Here is a 25,650-nt window from a genome sequence, read left to right on the forward strand (position 1 = left end):
AGACACACGTACACTTAGGCTTTCGGATGTCTACAATTAAAGAATCATAGCTGGATTTATAGATGCCAAAGGGCGTAGGTGGAGCCTGAGACCCCACAAAGGAATGTACTCTCCTCTTTTCACCTCTTGTCTCAATCTCCGGTCACGTGTCCGGGGCTCTGTGGGGGAGAAGGCTCTAACTGTGTTGGAACCGTAGAACTAACCATGTCTCACAGCCCACTGAGTGCCGTCATCATGGTGTCTGAATCCCAGGACAAAGCCTGCAGCAGGCAGAAACCAAGCTTCCCCTATCTTTCTCGGCTGTTAGAAACAGCACCTCACTGGGGAAGGGAACTATAATTTCCTGGGCACCTCCTGTGCGCCAGGCAATGGTGATGGGACCTGCGAACATGCTGATTTGTGAACTCTCAAGGCAGCCTAGGAGGCAGGCTGCTGCAGCTCTATTTTGCAGAGCATCTGAGCGTCCCTGAGATCAATCAACTTGTCAGTAATATTCTGTTACTAAGTGCAGGAGCCTGGATTCACACCCAGCTCTGCCTGCCTCTCTAAGTTCTTACTTTTTTTACCCAGTAGCCCTTTCTGGGGAAGTCGCAGCCCTTTGGTCTTTTTTTCTCTTAAGCTTTAGTGCTGGCAGAATGGCTTAGGAAATGTTCTCCCTGTGGGCATGGGGGAACCATTAGTTTTTGTTTTGTTTTGCTTTGTTTTACCATTTTTAAAGGATATTTATTTCAATGAGAATTTGTGTTATGAAAACAGTTTAACTATTTTCCCTTGAACTTTTAGGAATGCTGAAACGTAAATGCGTGTAGGTATATAATATGTACATTCAAATATGACAAGTAGCTAGCATACATATGCATATTATTTGTATTCAAACATATTCATGCATATTTATAGCAGTATGTTGCCCATTATACCTGCCAGTAGAGATTTTTATGCAACAACCCGTGAGATAACCCTAAGATCATACTTGGAACCATTAGTTTTACGGGGGACAGAAAAATGGGTTGTATGCTGAGAACTAACCCACTCCCAAGGAAGGACATATAATAGGCATAAACCAATAGCATGCTAGTCACGATGCCCTGTGAGAACTCCGTCTGATAAGAGAGAGGGGAGACCTGCCAATCACCACTTGCCTCCATCACAGAACTCCTTCTAGCAGATTTGTAGGCTGTGGCCTTTTCTCATGCTGTCCCTTAAGTCAGCCTGGAAAGTGGCAGTAGGGGTGGGGGGAGTGGTGGTGGTGGTGGTATGAATTGGGAGATTGGGATGGACATGTATACACTAATATGTATAAAATAGATAACTAAGAAGAACCTGCTGTATAAAAAAATAAATAAAATTTAAAAAATTTTTTAAAGGTTCTAATTTTATTTTTTTTACTGTAGTTGATTTACAATGTTGTGTCCATCTCTGCTGTACAGCAAAGTGGCCCAGTTACACACATATAGACATTCCTTTTTTAAAATTTTCTTTTCCATTATGGTTTATCACAGGATATTGAATGTAGTTCCCAGTGCTATGCAGTAGGACCTTGTTGTTTATCCATCCCATATATACTAGTCTGCATCTGCTAACCCCACACTCCTGGTCCTTCCCTCCCCCACCCCCCTTCCCTTTGGCAACCACAAGTCTGTTCTCTATGTCTGTGAGTCTGTTTCTGTTTTGTAGATAGGTTCATTAGTGCCATAGTTTAGATTTCACATATAAGTGATACCATATGGTATTTGTCTTTCTCTTTCTGACTTCACTTAGTATGATAATCTGTAGTTGCATCCATGTTGCTGCAAATGGCATTATTTCATTCTTTTTTATGGCTGAGTAGTATTCCATTGTATACGTGTACCACATCTACACCCATTCATCTGTCGATGGACATTTAGGTTGTTTCCATGTTTTAGCTATTGTGAATAGTGCTGCTATGAACATAGGGGTGCATGTGTCTTTTTGAATTATAGTTTGGTCTGGGTATATGCCCAGGAGTGGGATTGCTGGGTCATATGCTAATTCTATTTTTAGTTTTCTGAGGAACATCCACTGTTCTCCATAGTGGCTGCACCAACTTACCTTGCCATCAACAGTGCAGGAGGGTTCCCTTTTCTCCACACCCTCTCCAGCATTTGTTATTTATAGACTTTTTAATGATGGCCATTCTGATCCCTGTGAGGTGGTACCATATTGTAGTTTTGATTTGCATTTCTCTAATAATTAGTGATGTTGAGCATCTTTTCATGTGCCTACTGGCCATCGGTATGTCTTCTTTGGAGAAATGTCTATTAAGGTCTCAGCCTGGAAGATTCTGTTCCTTTTGTTGTTCCAGTTTGTTGGGCAGGTGTATTCTGAAGTCTGAACCCAGTTCCTCCACCTGGCACCTCTGTGAGATCTTGACTGGACTGGAAGGCTGTTCTTCACTCACACTGCCTTAGCACACCTGCTGGGGACATGGGACACAGCTATCGGTATGACATCCTAAATGAATATCCCTGCCGTGCAGGCTGCTGTCCCAAGGCCGGGAGCTCACTTCTGCCTTCTGGAAGGGCGTCAAGGAAATGAGGTTGACTGCTTTGAGGACTTTCCTACGTGAGCAGTTGTTGTTTGAGACTGAGAGTGTAATTGAAGGCCACCCTGGGGATGTCTGAAGGAAGGGGTAACAGCTCAGAGCTGCGTGGGGCAGCAGAGCTGTGCTGCTCAACATGGAGGATGATTTTTTCCTGGGTAGGCACAGTGCTGGGCTTTGATCTGGTTTTGGAGATGTCAGTGAGCACTTTCCTTCAGTTGCCAGGGTGCTGGTCACCTGGACGGTGGGGGGATGTTGTCCCAGCTGGGGAGAGATGAGCCATGGCTGCTGTGCTGGAATCCTCGAAGGGCCCAGGCAGCTGCCCAGGGCCACAGCCCCCTGGAGGGACCCTCTGCTGCCGCGAACCATACAGCTAGAGGGACTGCACTCGACACCAGCTCTCCCAGTGGCCTAGAAATTTAGGAGGACACACACACACACACACACACACAGTAGAACATACTCTATTAATAAGTGAATGAGTACATGAATGATTGAATGAACCCAGCATTCTTTTCTCTTAAGGGACGTTTCCTAAGCATCCCACAGAAAAGGAAAGGAGTAACAGGCATGGTTTGCGTCCAAGGATAATGACACTTACTCAGGTTGCCGTAACTTGTACTTTTCCACTGATGCAGAAAAGGCCCCTTTGCCAAAGAATGTCCTTGGAGTGTTCGACGTACTTTTCCTTCTGTTATTTAAGTCAAATGTATTTAATGTAAGCAGTTTAGCTGTGAGCTGGAATGTGTGATGAGTCTTTTAGCCTCGTGTGGAACCCACAGCATGAACTTCCCCAGTTTCAGCCCCACAGGTGTGCAAGCTGATGGAGGTTTTCTTTGGGGTGGTGGTTTTCAAAGTCCAGGCACTTGTCAGCAAGTTGGCTGGGAAAAGCTTGTCTGGGGGCTCAGAGGCCTTAAAGTTTGTTGCCCATGTGTTCATTCATTCATTCATTCATTCACCAAATAGTTATTAAACATTTACTATGGACCCAGGTTAAACCAGGTTTGTTTTTAATTTTTAATTTTTGTCTGTGTTGGGTCTTTGTTGCTGCGCGTGGGCTTTCTCTAGTTGTGGCGAGCAGGGACTACTCTTCGTTGCGGTGCGTGGGCTTCTCATTGCAGTGACTTCTCGTTGCAGAGCATGGGCTCTAGGCGCGCGGACTTCAGTAGTTGTGGCACGCGGGCTTCAGTAGTTGCGGCTCACGGTCTCTAGAGCACAGGCTCAGTAGTTGTGGCTCGTGGGCTTAGCTGCTCCACGGCATGTGGGATCTTCCCAGACCAGGGCTTGAACTCGTGTCCCCTGCATTGGCAGGCGGATTCTTAACGACTGTGCCACCAGGGAAGCCCCAGGTATGTTTTGAGGCTATAAAGATGGGACATACATCCACCAAAGACTCCAAACTTATTGAGTTCTCAAAATATATTTATGTTGACAATCCAGTGTCAGTTGATTGATTCAACCCATTCGATCAATCAATTCAAGGAGTTTTTTGAATGTACATCAACAGAAATGTGGTATAACTGAGTTAATTCTTTAACGCAGTAAAAGTGGTGGAGTTTTGTTGCTGTTTTTTGAAACTTTAGAGATTTTGTTTCTGGATTTGAATATTTTGCACGTGCCTATGTGTGCAAACACATTTAGACCTCACGTGCCCTTCTGAGCCCAGTCTAGTCCCCTCCTGAGCGTTTGGTTCCTCTGTGCAGGGCTTTGGGGGCACGTTGTGTGCACCCAGTTTACAGAAGCACAGAGCCTTGGGAACTTGCTATCACCAAGTCTCTCTAACAGCTCTGTTGCCCCTTAAGTCTCCCTCACCCTGCGTTCCACTTGAAGCAGGAAAAAGAGCACAAATTCCTAAGGCAATGTTGTTCCCAGGGTACAATTGCCATCTATCACTTCCCACTGAAAAAATGTAAATATGTGCTGGCCAATAGTGGTGTTGTTTATTATCACAGGCTTCGATACGGATTTGAGTAGGAGCGGCTGCTGGCCGAGCATTATTGGCCGGTTCCCCTGGGAGGCTTTGCTGGGTGGGCAGACCTGGGGCTGGAAGCGAGGCCCAGGGCAAAGGCAGGAGCTCTTGCAGCTGAGAACGGCGGCGGGTCTTTGCCACCGAGGCTGCACGTCGTCACGTGTCAGGGTGGAGCTGCTGCCACCCTGGAAGCGGGTTCTTGGAGGTGGTCCATGTTTCGCGGGCTGGAGCCTGGTTCCACACGATGCCCAGACACCTGGTCATTGAGGGTGGGATGGGAACGGACCAGTGTCATTGGTGTTGACCAGTGATGCAGATGGTGGTGGATTGTGGTGGTGTCGGTTGGAGCCTGGAGACCATCGCTTACCTGGCTGAACGTTTCACTGGACCAGCTGTGCTTGCTTCCCGAGTGCACACCTGTGCTACCCAAGGAGCTTACACTTTGGAATCCTAGGTGCCCCCCAGCCCCACCACAGTCTGCCATCTGTGAGGTCAAGAGGCAGACAATTTTCCAGGTGGGGCAGGAAAAGGTAGCAAAAGCTCAGCCCTCTCTCCTCTGCTTGACCTGCCTGGGCCACGCAGTGTGACCTCTGTCACTCCTGCACAGAGGGGATTGGGAGGCAGGCAGGTGGGGAAGCCTGGACTTGGCTCTGGCCTTGGTGATCCAGCATGTTCAGCACCGTTTTCCCATCTGTAAGTGGGGGTCACCAGCTCACCGCATGGAGCGATTGTGAGAAAAAATGAGGAGCCGGGCACACTGCGCAGGCTCTGTGAAGTGCAGTTTTAAAGTTATTTCCGATGGTCCGTTCTGGAGAGGCGGGGAGAAGGGGTAGATGAGCAAACCCTGCCTGTAGTGAGGAGGGGGCAAAAGGCAGGAGCCCTAAAGTGCAGGCAGGTGAGGGCAGGAGTGATGAGGAGAGGTGGGGCCTGGCCAGGCGGATCCAGGGCCCTGGGTGAATCCCTTCGTAGCCAAAGGTCTAGGGGGTCTTGTCCTTTAGGTCAAAGTAAGAGCGTGGTGTCAGGAGGACCGCTTATAGGGTTGAGCACTCTAGAGTGCAGTGTGGGGAGAAAGGGAAGAAGGATTCGTTTCAGGTGAAACAGTTCTGACTGCTGTGTACAACAGATGAGAAATGTGGCCATGTAAACAACTTGGTCTCTGTGCTCTGAGCTCCCAGTTAAGGAAACGGGACCGACTGGCTTGGACATAAGTACCTGCACACTGGCAGACAGATGGGGACGCAGCAGCTTGGAGAAACCCAATGTAAGCAGAGGGCAGCAAGAGATCAGCCCTCGGAGCTCTGGCGTGGAAGGAAGACTGGAGGGCTCTGGGAAGCTTCATGAAGGAACAGGAGCTCTACGTTGAAAGATTTTGGGGCATGGATGCAATCAAGTGACTTGACTACAAGATTCCGCTGGCGAGGGACGTTTCTTTTTCTGTTATGTTCTCAGTGGTGTTTATCATAGCTCTGTGCACACAGCAGGTACACAACAGACCGGTTTAATATGTGAATGGGTAAGCCTAATACAAAATGCGTTTCTAAACCAAGTAATGGTTGAACTTGCTTTCAGAGAATGATGGGCTAGGATGGCAGAAAAGTGCTTAAGGATGTGTGTTCTCTTTTTGGCCATTTCCCTTGTGGATTTCCAGGGAGCAGATTAGCTCTGCCCCCTCCGAAAAGGTCAGGGTCTCCTAGTGGTACCTGTTAGGGAGGTGCTTCCGTCTCCTTAGATATAACCCAGGGACATTATCAACTGCTTCCCAGCCAGACAAGTAAGCAGCTGGCACCTCTAGTGGCTGCAGGGCTTTAAACATGTAAGTGACATTCTTTGGAATATGTCTGTGTTACAGATGTGGACGAGTGTGCAACGGATTCCCATCAGTGCAACCCGACCCAGATTTGCATCAACACAGAAGGAGGGTATACCTGCTCCTGCACTGACGGCTATTGGCTGCTCGAAGGCCAGTGCTTAGGTAACAGCTCTGTGGGCTACACAGAAACTCTTGAGAGTTAATGCTTGTGTCGGGTATAGTGAAATGTGGGCATGGCTGGTGGTCTAAGGGCAGCGGGCTTTTCTTTGGGGGTGGGGGAGGCGGAAGGCTCTCAAGCTCACGCATAGTCCCACCCTTTAAAATCAGTTGCCACCATCACCGCATCACTGCGTGTCGTCATCAGAGTTTTTGAATGTACTTTTTAAGGGTTCACGTTTGATTCTACCTAGACCTTCTTTCTGCCTTTAGGAAGTTGATAACCAAGGCAGGAAGTGATAGAGGTGAGGGTTGTTCTGTCCCAATTAGAAATCATACCAAGAGAAGGGAATTCTCGCTTAGTCACAGAAATGTCCCAAGTCTCAAATGTGGATCAGTGGATTCTGGTCTAATATCATCTCCTCCTAATACCCCATCACAGCCCCTACCCCTCACCCACCCCACTAGCTGTGGTCTTTTTTTAAGGAGTCAGTCAGCGCCAATTGCGAATTTTGTCCCTTGCGGTTGGCATCAGCTATATGATCTCTCTGTTTATTTTTACTGGAGGGCTGTTTTCCTTTCTTCTCCTCTAGTTTTTGGTTTAGCCAAGTGAATGAATTCATAGCAATCTCTGGCTGTCACTTCAGTTTCTCTTTGTAGGGTGAGATTTCTTTGCTGTTTTCTTGGAAAAGCCCTACTAGTTTAAATCCTCTACGACACTATTCTGTCTCCCAGAAGTCAGTCCTCGAGGAGCTGAGAAACAAATCCAAACAACATCATGGAAACAAACAAACAGCAAGGTTCTTCTTTCCAGGTCTTTCTTGATTGAGACTGAGCTGAGGTCTCCTCTAGAGCCCTGTGCAAAGCATTCTGGGGTCTGACAAGCCAGCCTAGGCTTGACTCGGTTCCCCTTTCCAGGCACCAAAGAGCTGGCTGCTCATGGGCATGTGTAAATATGATGATTGCTTTGCATTTTAACCAACCTCAGCATTATGGAAAATTTGATGCCACTGACTTGAACATAAGCAGACCCGTGTGAGTTATTTGTATGGGAAGTCAGTATGTAGAATTTCAGAGCTGGAAGGGGTGTTAGATGTTATGTCATCCAACTTCTATAGAGCTGGAAACTGAGACTCAAAGAAGAGCAACGTGTTGGACAAAGTTTAGAGTGAGTTGGTCTAAAATCTGTCTCCTGTTTCTCAGTACAGTTTTTTCCACCACAAGAAGGTGCTAGAGAGAACCAGGTGACCAGGACATACAGGCCAGATTACAGAGACCTTGGGGCCAGGAAACCTCTCCCCATCTGAGTGGGGGCAGTAATTGGGACATTCCTCTACCGGGGTGGGGGGGTTGTTCTCTTCCACACAGCGTGAAGCTTTGGGAGGGATGCTCCTGGAGGCCTGACGTGGTGCCGCATGCATGGCCTGATTACACTTTACATCCAAAGTGAAGACCTTTCCTCAGTATGGGCTAAACTCGTGCCTTCTCTCAGCCAAACTCTTCTTTCTCTTTCAAAATGCAAATTCCATAGGCGTCCACCACACCCTCTGTGCGACTCTGGAGGCATTGCTTTTGTAGAAAAATAAGGGGCTGGGAATCGCCTTTCTTCCAAGGTACCCCTAGGCAGAAGATGCCCTCTTTTCCCCCTGCTGCCTCCCTGGCTTGGGGACGTGCCCAACTGCACCCACGTAGGAGGTCAGGATCAGCAACTGCACAAGTCAATGTGCTTTATAAGCAGGAGCTGCATGGCACTTGGTGGGCAGTGGGGTGAGCCAGGTTAGAAGTAGCTGTGACTCAGAGATGAAGCAGAATGACAAGGGCAGGGCATGGTTCCTGAGGAGGGCTGAACAATGAGTAAGGTGGAGATGGGGTCCTTTTTGGCAGTAGGTGGTAGAAACCAGGCACAGAGACAAGTTCTGAGCTGGCCTTCGGAGCCCTTGGTGGACCCTGGTTCCAAAGGAAGTGGTGTACCAGAGGGGGAAGGTTTAGGGGGAGGTGAGGATGAAATAAGGACCAGTTATAGCTATAGTCAGGTGAGACTCGGTCCCCACCTGGAGGCTTCATTCGAAACACCCTATCCTGCAGGAGTGAATTCTCCAGCTGTCAGCCCATCAGCCCATCAGCTTGGGGTATTAAGAAGTGCTTTCCCAATGACGTCAGCCTCCCTGTTGACTGGTACATGTCAGCCTGGCTCTGCTAAAAGGAACCATTCACCCACATAGCTGCTTGCTCAGGAAAGGCCAATCATGGCTTGCAAGAGGTGTGTTTATCCAGAGTTTTATGTCCACTCCGCTACAAGGAGGAGATCCAAGGCCAACTCCGGCATCCTGTGTTCCTGGATTCATGGGTCTCAAGACCACAGTGCTACCCAGCTTGACCTGGCCTACACTCACTCTTGTTCCTGACAGCTGGACATATTCATCATTAGTGGAGCTGGCAAAGAGCCTACAGGAGCCAGGCTATGGATACCCCTTACACTTTAAGCCAACTTGTCCCTTTCCAGGGCAATGACACGTTTAAGTAGGATCTTAGGGTGACTCTTGGTGTTGGATAAACCTTAGCGTTAAATCTTAGATTTGCTTAAAATCTTAGAGGCCATCTTGACCAATGTTCCACTCTAAGCAGAAATTTCTTCTACAACTTTCAATATAGGTTCAGGTGTTCATAGCACTGAGATGGGTCAGGGAGGATGGTAGAGAGATTGAGCCCGGAATCCAGAGGGTGTCACCATCCCTGACACTTCGTAGGTGCTGTTGTTGTGTTAGTTCCGCTGTGCTTCCCTTTGTGATGCTGATCCAGAAGAGACAGGCAGTAATGATGCTGGGGTGGCACCGGTGATTGAGAAGAAAACATATCTTACCTTGCTTGCAATTCTGTTTCCAGACATTGATGAATGTCGCTACGGCTACTGCCAGCAGCTGTGTGCGAATGTTCCTGGATCTTATTCCTGTACGTGCAACCCTGGTTTCACCCTCAACGAGGATGGAAGGTCTTGCCAAGGTATGTGATGTGAATGACCACTCGAACACAGTGTGAAACCCTAGATGCTGTGTCTTCTTCAGAGTCTGACAGCTTATGTTGGTGGGAAACACTGCTGTTAAAGTGTATTTCCACTCATAGTCACTGCCTGCCCATCCCATTGTTTACGGAAACCTGAGATCCTAACTGAGGTTATGTGAAACATGTCAGAATGTCCTCTGAGTACTGCTGAAATTAGAACCACAGTCATCCACCAGCTGGGAGCTTATGATTTCATGGATTTGCTTCTCTCTATGTATCTGCTATCCACAAGTAGCCTTGCCAGCTTTTTTGGCCAACCTGAAATGTTCTCACCTGTCCTATAGCCTGAGTTCAATTCCTGAGGCCCAAAGAGAGATGAGGAAAGAGGGCTTCTGATTCTGGATGAATTGTGAAATATTCAGGTACGCTCTATGCGGGGTTTTCACGGGCGACTTTGATGCCTCTCCGTACAGTTTCCCCTCACCCGTGTTAGGAGGGCCTGTTATTTAGCAGAGCGTCCGGAGGTGGTGGTCACTTCCCCTACAACCCAGCATTCCCCGCAGTAACAGAATGAAAGAAACAAAGGCATTTTCTGACTTTCACATGATCGCTTCAAATACTGATAAGAAAAACAAGTTCCAGGCCTATTGCCTCCATCTGAAGGCTTCTTCTGCTCAGGAAGTGAGTGGGGGACTTAAGACCCAAGAATTAGTGCAAGTCCTGCCTGGCCTCAAACTCCCCACCCCCAGCCCGCTGCCCAGGCCTCCAGGCCCTGGCAGCTGCCCCATCCAGGGTGGAGGCAGCGCCGGAGACTCAGAATGAGGTCTTTGTTTGGAGCCTGTCACCAGGTTTTGCAGGATCCATTTCCTTGTCACACCATTCGAGGTCTGGCTGGCAGGCTCCTGGCCAGCTATTTGGAGGATATTATGTCTCCATTAGTTTAATCGTATCTAAATCATTGGGTAAACAGGAAGGCATCAGCGTTAAAGAGTTGGATCCTGGATTCTTTCTAAGTCTCTCTTCCAAAGTTGGTTCTGATGCTTGTTCCAAGAAGTCTCGACTGTGTTCCTCTCGCCAGGAGAACTCATTTTCTTTTGAGAGCAGAGCCTGGGCTGGGAGGTTGAGGGAGCTGATAGAGCAGGGAGCAGGCGCCTGGCTCCTTTGCTGCTGTGATAAGCGGCTTAGAGCAGATGCAGGCTTCTCTGTGCCAGGGCTGGATGCTCGAGTTGCCAGCCCAGGTTTTCCCCCAGCGCCCACTAAGGAACAGCCACGCACAGAAGAGCCAAAAGGCCCATGTGTCCTTCAGGGACCGGCCTTTGACGAGGAGCAGTTAACATACCTCACAGTGCCAAGTCCAGCAGTGGGATTAAGCAGCAGGCACGGCATCCAGGCCTGGACACTGGGCACTTGGCCACTGGGATATTGCATCAGCAGGGCCCGCGGCAACACAGGATGTTACATACTCTGGCGAGCTTTTGTATTCCTAACACCTCAAGCAAGGAAGAGTGCTTTGCCCTCCCTCTTCAAAGCATTGTCACGTTTGTTCATTTCACTGAACTCCAACAATAACCTTATGAGGGAGGCAGGGCAGATGAGGAAATCGAGGATCAGAAAGGTTAAGCAACTTGGCCAGAGTCACACAGCTCTGAGATGAGTGTAGAACCAAGGATCCAGCTTTCCTGTTCAGCAAGTCGGAGTGGGATGCGGTCTTCTCCCAAAGGACTCCAAAGGGCATTTGGGCACGTGTGCGTGCCAGGGCTGGCAGGAGAGGACAGCCAGGGCCCCAGGGGGCAGAAGCGCAAGCAGCTGAGAGCTGTGAGAGCGTGGGCCGTAAGCTCATTCACCTTGCATGGCCAGCATCCGGCTGGAAGCCGAGGACTGCAGACCTTAATGCTCATTAGTGCTGTCCTGCCTGAACTTGCACTCGACAGCCTGCTACCACGACATTTTCCTGGCCTCCTGGGTGGACAGCCTCTAGACTCCCATTGGGCACCAGTGGAGACTGGTATCTCACTGGACCCTCCATGCATGGCCATCTGTTTTTTCTTTCCCCTCTGAAAGTTTCAAAGATGCCAGGAAGCAGGAGCTGTGTGGGCATGGGATTGCCCTCTTCTTTAAGAAAAACTTCTCAAACCACTTACCTTTTAGCTCTGAAAGCCCTCAAATCTCTGTTAAGAGTCTCCAGAGGTTAACCTGGACTTTGAAGGGGATAGAAATTCTCTCAGCTGGAACTTTGGTCATTGCCCTATGGAGCGTGGCAGCAGGACGGGGGAGCTCAGAACGGGTCAACTGATGCCATTGTACACAGGGGCTCCCTCCTTCCCTCCCCCTTCTCCGAGCTGTGCGGAATGAATCTTGGGTATTGTGGAAAGACCCCTGACTTATGTCCCAGTTTCAACTGTGCCCTTGTTAGCTTGGGGACTTGGGCACATCTCTCAACCTCAAAACAGAGGTAAACATCTTTGTTGATGTATAATTAACGTAAAATGAACTGCACTATTAAAGGTACATGATTTCATGCACTTTGACTTATGTATACCCCCACGAAACTATCACCACCTCAAGATAATGAATAATTCCATCACTCCTTAAAGTTTCCTTGTGCACCTTTTTGGTCTTCTCCTTATTCTACTGAACTTGTAACATGGGGTGATGGTCCTGAAACAGGGCTGTAAGTACCCTGTGAGTGTGAGATCCTTTCGTAATAATCAGTGACATTATTTCTGTCTAACTGTCTTAGTCAGCTCAGGCTGCCATGACAAAATACCATAAACTGGGTGGCTTAAACAACAGAAATTTATTTTCTCACGAGGGGGAGGCTGAAAGTCCAAGGTTAAGGTGCCAGCATGGTTGGGTGCTTGTGAGGCTTCTCTTCCTGGCTTGTAGGTGGCCGCCTTCTCCCTATGTCTCACATGGCAGAAAGAACAAGAGCAAGCTCTCTGGTGCTTCTTTTTTATAAGGGCACTAATCCCATCATGAGAGCCCCACCCTATGAGTTCATTTAACCTAAATTACCTCCTAAAGGTCCCATCTCCAAATATCATCACATTTGGGAGTGAGGGTTTCAGCATATGAATTTTGGAGGGGACACAATTCAGTCCACAGCAATAATGAATAGAGTTATTATTTAAATTGTCATGATTATTTACCTCTTTACCTGAAACTTCAAAGTCAATGGAGGTGAGGGAAGAGCTAATTGGAGATGAATTCAATTGGTGATGGGAAAGAGCAGATGTTGCCTAGAAATTTCCATTGGTGAGCCTTGGAGAGTGGACTTCCTAGGAGGTGTATACGTGTACATGTGTATACATGTATATGATATGTATACATGCCATTTCCACCCTTCCCAGCTTGCAACCCCAGAAGGGACGTATGAATGGAGGCCCTGGTTCTTCAGTGAACACTTTGGGGTCTGAGCTCTCCGTCTGATTGGTCCTAGATGGAGATCCTTGGTGCCTGTGGATCTGGTCTCCTAGTGGTAGTAATTTTGTTGCTGGTGCATTTTACTGCCTAGTTAGTACAAATGTTCTGTTGTGGGAATGGTCAGTGATGTGCTTTGGTTTTCCACAGATGTGAACGAGTGTGCAACTGAGAACCCCTGCGTGCAAACCTGCGTCAACACCTATGGCTCTTTCATCTGCCGCTGTGACCCGGGATATGAACTTGAGGATGATGGAGTTCATTGCAGTGGTAATGGGCTTGGCGTTAGAGACTTCCACCTGTACTAGGGGCACAGGGGCGGGGGCTTTCTTCACAGGTGTTTCCTCTCATTTCCCAGACACATCTCCAGTTTGGGACACTTTCCAGTGCAGTGGGTCACAACCGCACAAAACAGAGATGAGTCACTTCCCGAAAGGTGGAGTGCAGTCCCATGTCCTTGTCATTTGACCCTTAGTGCAAAAATCAGTGGAGCTACCTTTTAGGGTCTGACATGACGTTGAAGAGGAAAAGGAGTTGCCTAATGTTGCCTGTTGGGTTGAGTTATCTGGCCTCACCCAGCACTGAGTCAAGTCTTGGGGGTAGTGCAGATACTACTAATAGAATCATAGCAGAAATAAGAGCAAGTCTCACAGGGTAGCGTTGGGAGGGGGAGTGTTGAATGAATGAGACTGTGTATGTAAACTATTAAAATCTCTACAATCAGTGCCTAGCTCCAGGCCTGGCACACTGCGAGCATGCAATAACTAGTTTGCAAATCAACTAATGAATGGTTGGACGTTGAATGAGTAAAATCTTAATTTGTTGTGAAAACATAGATGGCTCAGTTGACCTCTCGCAAATTCCTTCCAAGCGCAAGAAGCTATGACTCTGCCCAAGCTAGCGTATGGACACTATTATAACTTTCTTAGAAACGTGTAAACTCTTGTAAACTCCTTGAGAATACAGACAGCATCTTACTCATACTTGTTCCTGTAGCATCCTGCACAGAGCCATATATAGCTCATCTTTTGCTTAATGTTTCCTTCTTTTCTTTCTTGCCCTATTTTTTGGTAAATGTTGAATTAAACTCTATTCCATCCACTTTTAGCATCATCAGCAATTGTAAATGAGCACAGTACAAATTAATGATGCTTCCCTGTATTTTTCACAATGAGCGGGCCATACCCGAGGGTGTGAAAATCTTTTTGTCCTCCAGAGTGGAAAGTTTCCTAATCCTGGGTTTCATGAATGGGGCTTGTGTAATAGCTTCACTTAGGACTGGAGTGTTCTAGGGACAGAATTCTCTGAAACAAATGAACACTTCTCCCCAGGGCCAGGAAAGCCAGAGCTGCAAGTAGGCAGTTACAGAGAGCCTTAGTCGATTAAATGTCAGTCCCAGAAACAGCCATAAAATACCCTCAGTCATGAAAAGCTACTTTCTTCCTAGATTTCACCGCCCGCCCCCTTCCTCCTGCCATGGCACTCCTTTGGGGAATCTGGGCCAAGGAACTAAAAGGTGGAAAGTTTAGCATTATGAGGTGGGAATATTCGTTTTTGGAGAATTGTCTGCCCATCCACAGATGGTTATTGGGCACCTACGCAGGAGGTATGGGAGAGCGACTGTGGAGTCAGACGGAGCCAAGTTCAAAGTCTGGTTCTCCTGTTTAGTACTTTCCTGGCCAAGTCACTTCCTGAGCCTCAGTTTCCCCATTTGTTACAAAACAAACCAACCAACAAACACCTTCACAGGGTGCTCATAAAGATTAAATGAGCTGTAGTAACTAAGTGTCATTATGTGTTAACTTACTTTCTCTAAGTGTAGGTGTAAGGGACTTTACGCTTTTCAAGAAGCCATCCGTGGTGGTTTGGCAAAGATTTTCAGTTGAGTCACTTTAACCAAAATGGCCATCTTCTGCACGTTCACCACGATGCCCACTTTCTTGTCCACTGCGGGCTTTAGGGCTGGCCCAAGAGTAGGCAGGGATGTTTTCAGGGAGTTTGCTGTCTGTCCCCTCCTACTTACTGCCTTTCTGTGCTGCTTGTTTCGCCCCTAGGAACTGTTACCTCCACTGTGTTATCCCAGCTGGTGGGGCCCCTCCATGCAGCCCCAGACCCTTCCTAGCCGTGTCCCTTAGAGATGTGCTAAGTGAGCTGACCCTGGAAACCATGGTGGGTTCTCATGTGATTGCGTGAAAATGGCCTCATGTGGGCTCCCTGCCAGAACCAGCCTTGTATTTCAGCTTTTGTATTTCAAGTGGAGGATGGAGCCACAGCCCTTAGTAAAGTCTGGGGATTTTGACCGAGATAAACTGAGCGGGTCTGTTAGGTGGAGGTGGGTGCCACCCTCTCCATCTGCACTGGGGCTAGCCCCGCTCAGGGGATTTCCCAACCCTAGAACTCCTCAGACCCACCAGTTTCAAGTCCTGAGCGTGATTTACATTTAGGGAGACATTATGGCACTGTGCTGACGAGTGTAAGATCTGGAGGGCCGCTGGCTGGGTTCAAATCCCAGCTTTCCTGCCTACTCAGTATCAGGAAATTTAGTTAGTTACCTAACTCCTGTGAGTCTCCATTTTCTCTCTGTAAGGTGTGGTTAGTAATTGTACCTGCTTCTAGGACCGAGGTGAGGATTAAATAAAATGAGGCATGTAAAGCATCTAAGCCAGGGCTTGGTACATAGCGAGCTCTCAGGAAATGACAGCTTTTACCACTGCTTCTACTAAAGGTATGAATGGAATCTACAAGTTTAAGGAAAATAAGCAGGACACTCTGTTAGGTTGTCTGGGACCAAGACCAGACTCTCTGAGGCTCCCGGGGAGCTGGAGGCGGGCAGGACAGAGCAGATCTGACTCACTGAGTGTGAGTTTGTTTTTTTTTTTAACATCTTTATTGGATGTTGCTTTACATCCAATGCTTTAATTGCCTTACAGTGTTGTGTTAGTTTCTGCTTTATAACGAAGTGAATCAGCTATACATATATCCCCATATCTCTTCCCTCTTGCGTCTCCCTCCCACCCTCCCTATCATTTAAATTTTCAAATCAGCCTCCCAATTCTGCTGGCTCATAACCTGTCGCCCAAAGGCCCCTGGGAGAAAAGGGAAGGAGTTTTTCCCTCTCGAATGTGAGAGACGTCAGGCATGTAACACCTGGAATTATCAGATGGTGGAGAAGGAGCCTCACGTGCGCTGACACCCTCTCTGGGTGATTCCAGAGAGCAATCCGAGGACACATCACGTGGGGAAAACAGAGAAAGCAAGTTTTCGGGAAACAACAAATGAAAGAAAAACATGTTTTCTTTGGCGTACTTATCGCATGAGGCTCAAATGGGGGCTCTGTTGCCAAACGCTGTGTGTGATGAAGAGTTGGCTTTTCTGGAACGCCTGCTTCTGCATCAGCGGCCACAGTGTAAAAGTGCTATGGCTCCCCCTTCACGTCCCCACCTCTGCGGCTGGAGAGTTGGCCCAGCGCCAGGTCCCACGTCCCAGGGATCACCTGAGGCAGGAGGGCCACCCCATGCCACTGCAGTTTTCTCTTGCAAGGAGGTTTTTGGACACAATGAAGTTGTTTTTGTTTGTTTGGTTTTTTGTTTGTTTGTTTTTTAAATGTAATTTCTTTTTTTTTTTTTTAACCCCACATTTGTTTATTTATTTATTTTTGCCTATGTTCGGTCTTCGTTTCTGTGCGAGGGCTTTCTATAGTTGTGGCAAGTGGGGGCCACTCTTCATCGCGGTGCGTGGTCCTTTCACTATCCCGGCCTCTCTTGTTGCGGAGCACAGACTCCAGACGCGCAGGCTCAGCAGTTGTGGCGCACGGGCCTAGTTGTTCCGCGGCATGTGGGATCTTCCCAGACCAGGGCTTGAACCCGTGTCCCCTGCATTGGCAGGCAGATTCTCAACCACTGCGCCACCAGGGAAGCCCTGTTTGCTTTTTCTAAAAGACTTTTTTGATGTGGACCATTTCTAAAGTCTTTATTGAATTTGTTACAATATTGCTTCTGTTTTATGTTTTGGTTTTTTGGCCGGGAGGCATGTGGGATCTTAGCTCCCCGACCAGGGATCAAACCCTTACCTCCTGCATTGGAAGGCGAAGTCTTAACCACCGGACCACCAGGGAAGTCCCTGGAGTTTTAATATAATTCACACCCCCTGGCCTTCTGGAGATGTCCCTTTTAGTTGCGATTTTAGGAATAATATTGTTTCTCAACTTGCAGGAAATTAGAGGGGAGTTAGCCCTGGTAAAGTTGCCCTTTCAGAAGACTGGGGCCAGTGAATGTTTTTAGGTCTGGGTGAAGAGCTCTGCACCCATAAAACTCCAGCAGGCAAACAAATCTCCCCTCCAGAGGTGGAGGGTGGATTCACCTGTACAGCAAAAATGAGCCAGTGATGAGTAGATGACGTAGCTGAGCCAGAGGCAAAGGGTGTTAGAAGCTTGATGGAGACAGATTTCAGCTCCATGTAGGAGAGAATTTTCTAACAATTAGAGCTGTCCAGATATCAATGGGCAGCCTTGATAGGTAGTGAGCTCCCCGTCACCAGAAGTGTTCAAGAAGTGAATTAACAACTTCTTGGCAGTAAAGCTATCCTATGTGTCAGGAGAGTGTGGAAGCTGGAATAAATAAAGCTGAAATAGCACTAAGCTCTCATCCCTGGGTAGTCTGTGATTATAAATAGCAGGTGTAACTTGTCTCTCCCAGATATGGACGAGTGCAGCTTCTCTGAGTTCCTCTGCCAACATGAGTGTGTGAACCAGCCTGGCACGTACTTCTGCTCCTGCCCAGCTGGCTACATCCTGCTGGATGACAACCGAAGCTGCCAGGGTAAGGCTGTTCAAAGGGACCTGGCTGTTCAGAGGGGAGGTGTGAGGTGGGGCTGGCTCGGGGGAGTCACCTGGATGTCTTCACCTGGGGAAGGTGGCAGAAGTGAGGGTGTGAGTGGCTGCTGGTGACTCCCAGAGTGGCAGGCTCTGGGCAGGATGCCAGGGTTGGTGCCTTCCTGCCCTGCAATCCATCCTTTGGCCTCAGAAAGGACAAGGCCACTCTCGCTTCTGGAATGAACTCTGGAGATACAGGTGGCTCGTCGTGCCTTCCCAGGCAGATCTCTGCGGCCCCTCTGGGGACTGCTCCATACCCGACCAGGACATCTTATGGCCTGGCCCTGGTCCGTGAGCAGGTTTTCTCATGGCCCCTGCAGGGAAGCCTGGTCAGCTTTTCTCTACTGACTTCCTAGAGAATGGATGCTGGGGATACCTCTCACCTCTAACTGCTGTGTCCCTCCAAGGGTCAGGATCCCAGGCTGTGAAAGGGGTGGGTCTCCTCCAGATTGGCTGTTTGAGATGATTTCCCTGCCATGCTCCACTCACTGGGGCAAGTGGAGAAGGCTGGTAGCTGAGCAACAGACTCATTTTCAGCTCCTTGAACCTGCCTAACCCAAACACTAAGCAAGAATTCTCCACACAGCAGTGCCGGGCAGTAGAAATATATTGTGAGCTACAAATGTGAGCCACATATGTAATTTAAAATGTCCCAGTAACATGTCCTAGTCACATTAAAGCAGTAAAAAGAAACAGGTAAGATTAATTTTAAGAACATATTTTATTTATGCAATATATCCAAAATATTACCATTCCACTATGTACTCAATATGAAAATTATTGATAAGATATTTTACATTCTTTGGTTTTACTAAGTCGTCGAAATCTGGTATATAGTTTCCACTCAACAGCACATCTCGGTTTGGACTAGCCACATTTCAAGGGCTCAGTGACCACGTGCGGCCAGTGGCTGCCTTATTGGCTAGCATAGCTCGATAGAAAGACCCAGGCAGCCCCCCCTCCCCGTTGCCACCCATCTGGCCTGTGACCATCCTCTTATCTGCCGTGCATTTCAGACATCAATGAGTGTGAGCACAGAAACCACACGTGCATCCTGCAGCAGACTTGCTACAATTTGCAAGGGGGCTTCAAGTGCATTGACCCCATCCGCTGCGAGGAGCCTTATCTGCGGATCAGCGATAAGTAAGTCATGGCTTCCCCTGGGAAATGGCAACATGGTGAGGGGCCTGGTTCAGAAGGCTGCCAGTGTGGTGTAAAGGAGAGTGTACCTCCAGGACATTGGGAGACCTGGCCTACTGCCTACTACACAACACACACACACACACACACACACACACACACACACACACAAACTTTTCTCTACCACTCCCCCACTCATGCCAGAGCTATATGAAGATTTTCTAGAAAGCTAACCAAAAGGAGGGGCAGGGTTCATGAACCTCCTTTTCTCTTTAGTGACTTTGTTCTGGATACGCAGAGTCTTTTAGAGCTGGACTTCTCAAAGGTCACGTGCATAAGAACCACCCAGGACCTTGTTAGCAGGCTGATTCTGATTCTGTGGGCCTGGGGTGATGCGAGACTCAGCCTTGCAGACAAGTCCCCAGGTGAAATGGATGCTCCCAGTCTCCCTGCACCTTGCTGGGAGTAGTGAGGGGTTAGAGAGATCACTAGAGAGTTCTCAATAACCGAGGGTACCTAGCTTGCTCTAATCAAGTTTTTGATGTCACAATAGTGATTTTTAAAATTTATTTATTTATTTTTGGTTGAGTTGGGTTTTTGTTGCTGCGCGCAGGCTTTCTCTAGTGGCAGCGTGCGGGCTTCTCATTGCGGTGGCTTCTCTTGTTGCAGAGCACAGGCTCTAGGCATGCGGGCTTCAGTAGTTGCAGCACACAAGCTCAGTAGCTGTGGCACGTGGGCTCAGTAGTTGTGGCTCGCAGGCTCTAGAACGCAGGCTCAGTAGTTGTGGCACAGGGGCTTAGTTGCTCCGCGGCCTGTGGGATCTTCCTGGACCAGGGATCAAACCTGCATTGGCAGGCGGATCCTTAACCACTGCACCACCAGGGAAGTCCCACAGTAGTGATTTTACAAAGTCACCAGATGGCAAATATTAGAGTTGAGGAGAGAACTAAATTGAAGACAACCTCTACAAGGTGAATGCCCTAGGACAGTGTTTTTCTGCCCCTGGTGTATTAGGAATGCCTTTTCCTTCTCTTTAGCGCCTATTTAACCATCTGAGTTCCTCCTCAGCCCACGTGCGTGCGTGCGCGCACACACACACACACTCACACGCACACATGCAGAGATGTCTTCTGCCCTTCTCTCTTCCAGTCAAATGCCCTGAGTATCGCCCAGCCCTCCCACTGGAGATAAAGGGATGAATGGACGTGCCTATCATTCATGCCCTCTAGGGATGCAGTTTCTAAGAGAAATCCACAGCTTACCAGTGTGCTTCCTGCTCTGATCAAAAGCTGGACAGAAGAGGACAAAGCAGGGACAGGCTGGTCCCTTAGAGACGTCTTCACTTGTTGCTAAGAGCTGTGCTTCTAAGTAGCCTTTAGAATAGGGTTCTTTGATTTCTGGTTCCAGGGCACTTTGCAGCAGAGCAGAGCTTCAGGCTGCCCTCAGCTCCCATTCCTGGTTCTCCCTGGGTTTCTCCAGGCCACTGTTGTCTGTGGTGGGGACCTGACCTGCAGCTTGCAGCACTGAGCTGGTGTTACTGGCAAGGTCCCCAACTAGCCACTGAGAACGCTGGGAGACTCCCTGTCTCCAGGCCCCATTCCAGTTTCACTCCAGCCACCCCCATCCAGCTCATTTCCTCGTTCAGGTGTCCTGCACTCCCACCAACCTGAACAGGACCAGGTCTCACCTTCACCCATGCCGCAGAGTGTCCAGCCTTCTGGCTTCCATGCCCACATTTTCTGTCATATGCAAGGCATTCCTGCCATTGCCACATGGACAGATTTGCCCCATCTTTCAGATCTGAGCTCCAGTGTCACCCCTCCCAGCTGTCTGTGATCTTCTTCAGCTAGGAGCCATCTCTCTCTCCTTCAAGCTTCTTCTAGGAAACAGCTCTTTTCTGTGTGACACGTGACATTTTAATGCGACCATTTTGGCACCCGGGACATTTTGACTTGGATATTTTGATGGAGCCTTAAAAAACAAAACTTTAAAAATTCTTTTTATACATTCACTTATGAAAGGTTACTTGAGCTCCTGTTCTGTGCCACATCTGCTCCCAGGTGCTGTGGTGTTTGTTCTTATGCTAGTGGAGGAGAAGACAGTAAACAAATGGTCATATAATGAATCCATGATCATAGATGGTAACAGGGGCTGTGAACAGGAAGAACAGAAATTTACAAAATGAAAGAGTAGGCTGGACCTGGTCTAGCCTGGATAATCCGAAAGCCCCTCTGAGGAAATGACCCTTGGGCTGGAATGGAAAGGGGAGTCGATGTTAACAGAGGGTGGAGGAGCAAAGGAAACAGTGTGTGCAAAGACTATGATACAAGAGTGACCTTGATGTCTTCAGGGACCGCAAGAAACGGCAGCCTCATGAACGACACGGACAGTGACCCAAGAGGAGATTAGAGAAACTGACAGAGACCAGACCCCACGAGGTTTTAGAGGCTGAAATGGGTGTTTCGTTTTTGTCCAAGTTGCGATGGGTGCCACCGTAGAACCTTGAAGCAGGATAGAGACATAATCTGACTTACGTTCCACAAGGGGCACTCTGCCTGTGGCGTTATAGATTGGAGTGGGAGTACCCTCTACTCCACCACAGGAGGCTGTCACAGAGGTCCAGGTGAGACAGTGAGTGAGACAGTGTACCGACAGTGGAGATGGAGGGGTTGGATTTGGACTACATTTTAGAAGTAGAACTGATAGGTTTCGAAGATAGATTGGAAGTTAGGGAAAGTGACAGAAGCACAGCAAGGCTTACTCCCGGTTTTGGCCACCAAGGCATAGATCAACAGATGTTCTCATCTTGTTCTGCACTCTGACCCCCTAGGGAGAGTCTCAGGGATGAGGTGAGAGATGGGGGTGCTTAGGGATAAATCAAGGGGTGTCTATAACAGGCATACCTTGGTAATGACTCAACTTCATACTATGGTAATGCTATTACTAGTGTTTCAAATTAGATGCTTTGTATTAGAAGTATTTGTGTCTGTGATTTATTTCACCTGTTAGAGAGTGAATTTAAGATCAGGATCTTATTTACTGTTGCAATAATGTCCTAACATCTTAAGGTCATGTCCTAATGTTGTATCTTATACACAGTGAGTTCTGAGTGCTTGTTTAGAGAAAGAAAATATTGAATTATATTCCACACAGACTGGGGTAAGTGCAATAGAAAACGTAGAGTGACCACCCAAGACGTGTCAGTCTAATGTACTTTCTCACTTTTAAGATTTCTCAATGAGTGTGGATGGCTGGGGAAGTGAAAGGCTATGCAGTACATTTCTCTGACTAAATATGTGACGAATGTGAAGTGCTTTAGAGGATGTCCCCAGTGTTCTGAAAACCAGACATCTCAGGTTTATGCTCTAGTAGCAAGAATAACTGACTGGCCAGAACAGGCCATTCTCTAGGAAACAGGGAGCTCACCTACATGCTGGAGAGCTTTTAGACCGGAGCCGGGAGTAGACAGCCTCTACAGTTACAGCATTTGGATGGTGAAAATGGGGTGGCCTCCTTTTCAGTGTTTTAAGCGAGGAAGTAGGCACATCCAGCATCTGGAAAGGATTTCCTGAGTTCTCACATGATTTCCCTTTCCGACAGCCGCTGTATGTGTCCCGCTGAGAATCCTGGCTGCAGAGACCAGCCCTTCACCATCTTGTACCGGGATATGGACGTGGTGTCTGGACGCTCTGTTCCTGCTGACATCTTCCAAATGCAAGCAACGACCCGCTACCCTGGGGCCTATTACATTTTCCAGATCAAGTCTGGGAATGAGGGCAGAGAATTCTATATGCGGGTAAGAGGGGGTGCTGAGTGATGGTCACCATCTTCAACAAGGTGTTCTGTTGTCTAGCCTGGAACATGCTTCTAGAAATAGGCCAGAGTGCAGCCAGGAGGGGCAGGTGTAAAGGCAGGAGAGGGAAGTGGATGCGAGTCAGACTCCAATGTCCTGGCTCCTCTCACTTTCTGTGTGGTCTTGCGAAAGTTGCTTCTCCTCTGTGAGCCTCAGAACCCTCAACTGCCGTGAGAAATCAGGCCAAGATGCAATTGTAGGTCTCTTTCCTGCTGTAATTCTTCTTTCTTCTTTTTTTTAACCATTAAAAAAGAAATTGTAGTATAGTTAATTTACAATGTCGTGTTAGTTTCAGGTGTACAACAAAGTGATTCAGTTATATTTATATAGATATATCTGTATCTGTATCTATCTACATATGTATATTCTTCTTCAGATTCCTCCTGCAATCCTGTGGGAGAGGAATTCACATATCCATTTTTTCCATCCACTCGTTTGACAAATACTCATCAAGTACCTACTATGGCCTTCTAGAAACTAGAAGGACTTCTTGTGAACAAAACAGTCCTGAATCCCTGCCCTCGTGGCACATACATGGCAGTGAACTTAGAGGCATTCCTCACAGAAGTGGGCTGTAACCTGCGTTGTCCAACACAGTGGCCGTGTGGCTCTTTAAATTTAAACTAATGAAAATGAAGTAAAGTTAAAAATTAGGTTCTTCTGTTGCACTATCCACATTTCAAGGGCTCAGTAGCCACATGTGGCTGCTGTATTAACTCAGATATAGAATAATTCTGTCATCATAGAAAGTTCGATGGGACAGCACCAGCTTATCCATATCGGGAAAAAAATTTAGAGCACACACCCTAAAATATATTTGCTTCTTTGTAAATTACATACACCCAATACTGTACCATTTCTATTATTGAGCTTCATCTCCTGCAACCTCTGGGGTGATCACCTGTCTTTACAGCCCCCTGGCTTAGAGCGATTTTTTTCACATTTCAGTGTGAATTTGGGTGCTTGTTGAAAAAAGGAATTCCAGAGCGTCCTCTCTAGAGAATCTATTTCAGAAGATGGTGGCTAAGGCCTAGTGTATCAGTTTCCAGTGGCTGCTGTAACAGATTGCCATTAACTTGGTGGCTTAAGACAACAGAAATTTATTCTGGAAGCCAAAAGTCTGAAGTCATTTTCACTGCCCTGAAATCAAGATGTCAGCAGGGCCATGCTCCCTCTGGAGGCTCCAGGGGAGAATCCATTCCTTATCTCTTCCAGTTTCTGGTGACTGCCAGCATTTCTTGGCTCGTGACCACATCACTCCAATCTCTGCATCCCTTGTCACATTGTGACAGAGCCTTCTCCTCTTCCGCGTGTATCAAATCTCCCTCTGTCTCTTAGAATTGACAGTGACTGGGTTGAGGGCCTATCCGGGTAATCCAGGATAATCTCCCCGTGACCAGATCCTTAACTTCATCATGTCTGCAAAGATCCCTTTTCCTTATAACATTTACAGGTTCCAGGGATTAAGACCTGATACTTTGGGGGGCCATGATTCAGCCTAGGAATCTGCATTACTAATGAATACAGTATGTGGTCTTCCAGGGTCCCTGTGGGGCGCTAGACTCAGAAGTTTACACACTTTCATGGGACACAGCCTACTGGCCTGTGAGGGAACCACATATCTGAGATCTTTCCCTGCCCTCTCCCCAGCCCCGGGGCAGAATCTTCCAGTCCTTGCCTCTGGTGCTGGGACTATCAGAAAACAGAGAGGTCTCAGAAGCAGGATTAAAACAGATTAGAAAAGGCCCCAGGAGCTGGTATCGTGCCTGTTTCCTCACTTTTTGGCAAGACCCTAACAGGGCTGGGTCATGTGTGATAACATACCTGCGGACCCAGCCTCTGTAGATCAGTGTAGTGAGGTCAAGGCCTTTGGAAGAAGATGGAATGAGTTGAGGATAGAGGAGCTTCTCAAGATGAAAAAGATGAGCTGCGCCTCTGTCAGTCCTTTCTCCAAACCCGTAAGCCATAGCCACCCAGCACAGCCCACCTGCCTGAGCCTCTGGGGGCTTTCCACCCCCCCCCGCACCCAAGGTCACCACCTCCTAAAATCCCCTAGACCCCAATGTTCCCTGTGAGGCTGACTTGTAAGAGCTACACCGCAGTGGTGTGTGGTGGGGGAAGGGTGGGAAGAAGATTGTCTTCTTCTACAGGTGGAGTGAACACGTGGGAGGGCCCCTTCCTGGCAGCTTCCTCTAGTGCCTGGATTGTCACAGCGACTAGGGGACCCTTGAAACTCACAAAACTTTGAGCTGTATGTGGTTTGCTCTCTCTCTGAGAACATTGAGAAGGGCCCTAATTCTTTAGTATTTATTCAGATGAGGTTGTCAGGACACGAAGCGGGTGAGGGAACATAGACCTGCCCTGGGAATGGCTGAAGGAACTTAGGGATGGGGAAGTGGATCTTGGCTGGAAAGATCTCGAAGGCTGCCCCTGGGAAGAGAAAACAGGCTCGGTGCAGGGGCCCTGTGAAGCCACAGGGCATGGGGCCAGGAAGACAGAAATCTGTTGGAGGAAGCAGGGCTTTCCCTTTCCAAGCTGTGCAAAGCTGCAGTGCCCTCCTCAGGAGGCCCCACGGAGTCATTCCAATGTCGGCTCTGGAGACACGCGGACCTGCCTCGTTTGCATTCTATAACTTACCAACCGTATGACCTTGGGCAGGTTACCTAACTTCTCTGAGCCTCAGTTTCCTCATCTGTAAAGAGGGGATAATGACAGTATCTACTTTAGGATTGGATGAGATCATCTACTTAGCACAGTGCCTGGAGCACAGAACGGCTGTTTTTATCAAACCAGCTGCTTTACGTGGAAACTTCAACTGCCCAGTCTCTCCTTCAGTGTAAAGTTCCACCCTGCACCCCTCCCCCCTCCCCCT

The 25,650-nt window shown here is 48.1% G+C and overlaps 1 protein-coding gene across 3 annotated transcripts in view; it reads left to right on the forward strand.

Moving 5' to 3' along the window:
• Nucleotides 1-25,650, forward strand: part of FBLN5 (fibulin 5) — an 81,122-nt gene that overhangs the window by 49,604 nt on the left and 5,868 nt on the right. For all 3 annotated transcript variants that reach the window (XM_024736351.1, XM_024736352.1, XM_024736350.1), the window contains 6 exons: nt 6,379-6,501; nt 9,379-9,495; nt 13,066-13,185; nt 17,610-17,732; nt 18,802-18,928; nt 22,526-22,721. In XM_024736351.1, coding sequence (XP_024592119.1) covers nt 6,379-6,501; nt 9,379-9,495; nt 13,066-13,185; nt 17,610-17,732; nt 18,802-18,928; nt 22,526-22,721 — 806 coding nt within the window. The remainder of the gene's footprint in view (nt 1-6,378; nt 6,502-9,378; nt 9,496-13,065; nt 13,186-17,609; nt 17,733-18,801; nt 18,929-22,525; nt 22,722-25,650) is intronic.

This window comes from Neophocaena asiaeorientalis, unplaced genomic scaffold (genome assembly GCF_003031525.2).
Source record: "Neophocaena asiaeorientalis asiaeorientalis breed wild unplaced genomic scaffold, Neophocaena_asiaeorientalis_V1.1 scaffold152, whole genome shotgun sequence".
NCBI classification, from domain to species: Eukaryota; Metazoa; Chordata; class Mammalia; order Artiodactyla; family Phocoenidae; genus Neophocaena; species Neophocaena asiaeorientalis.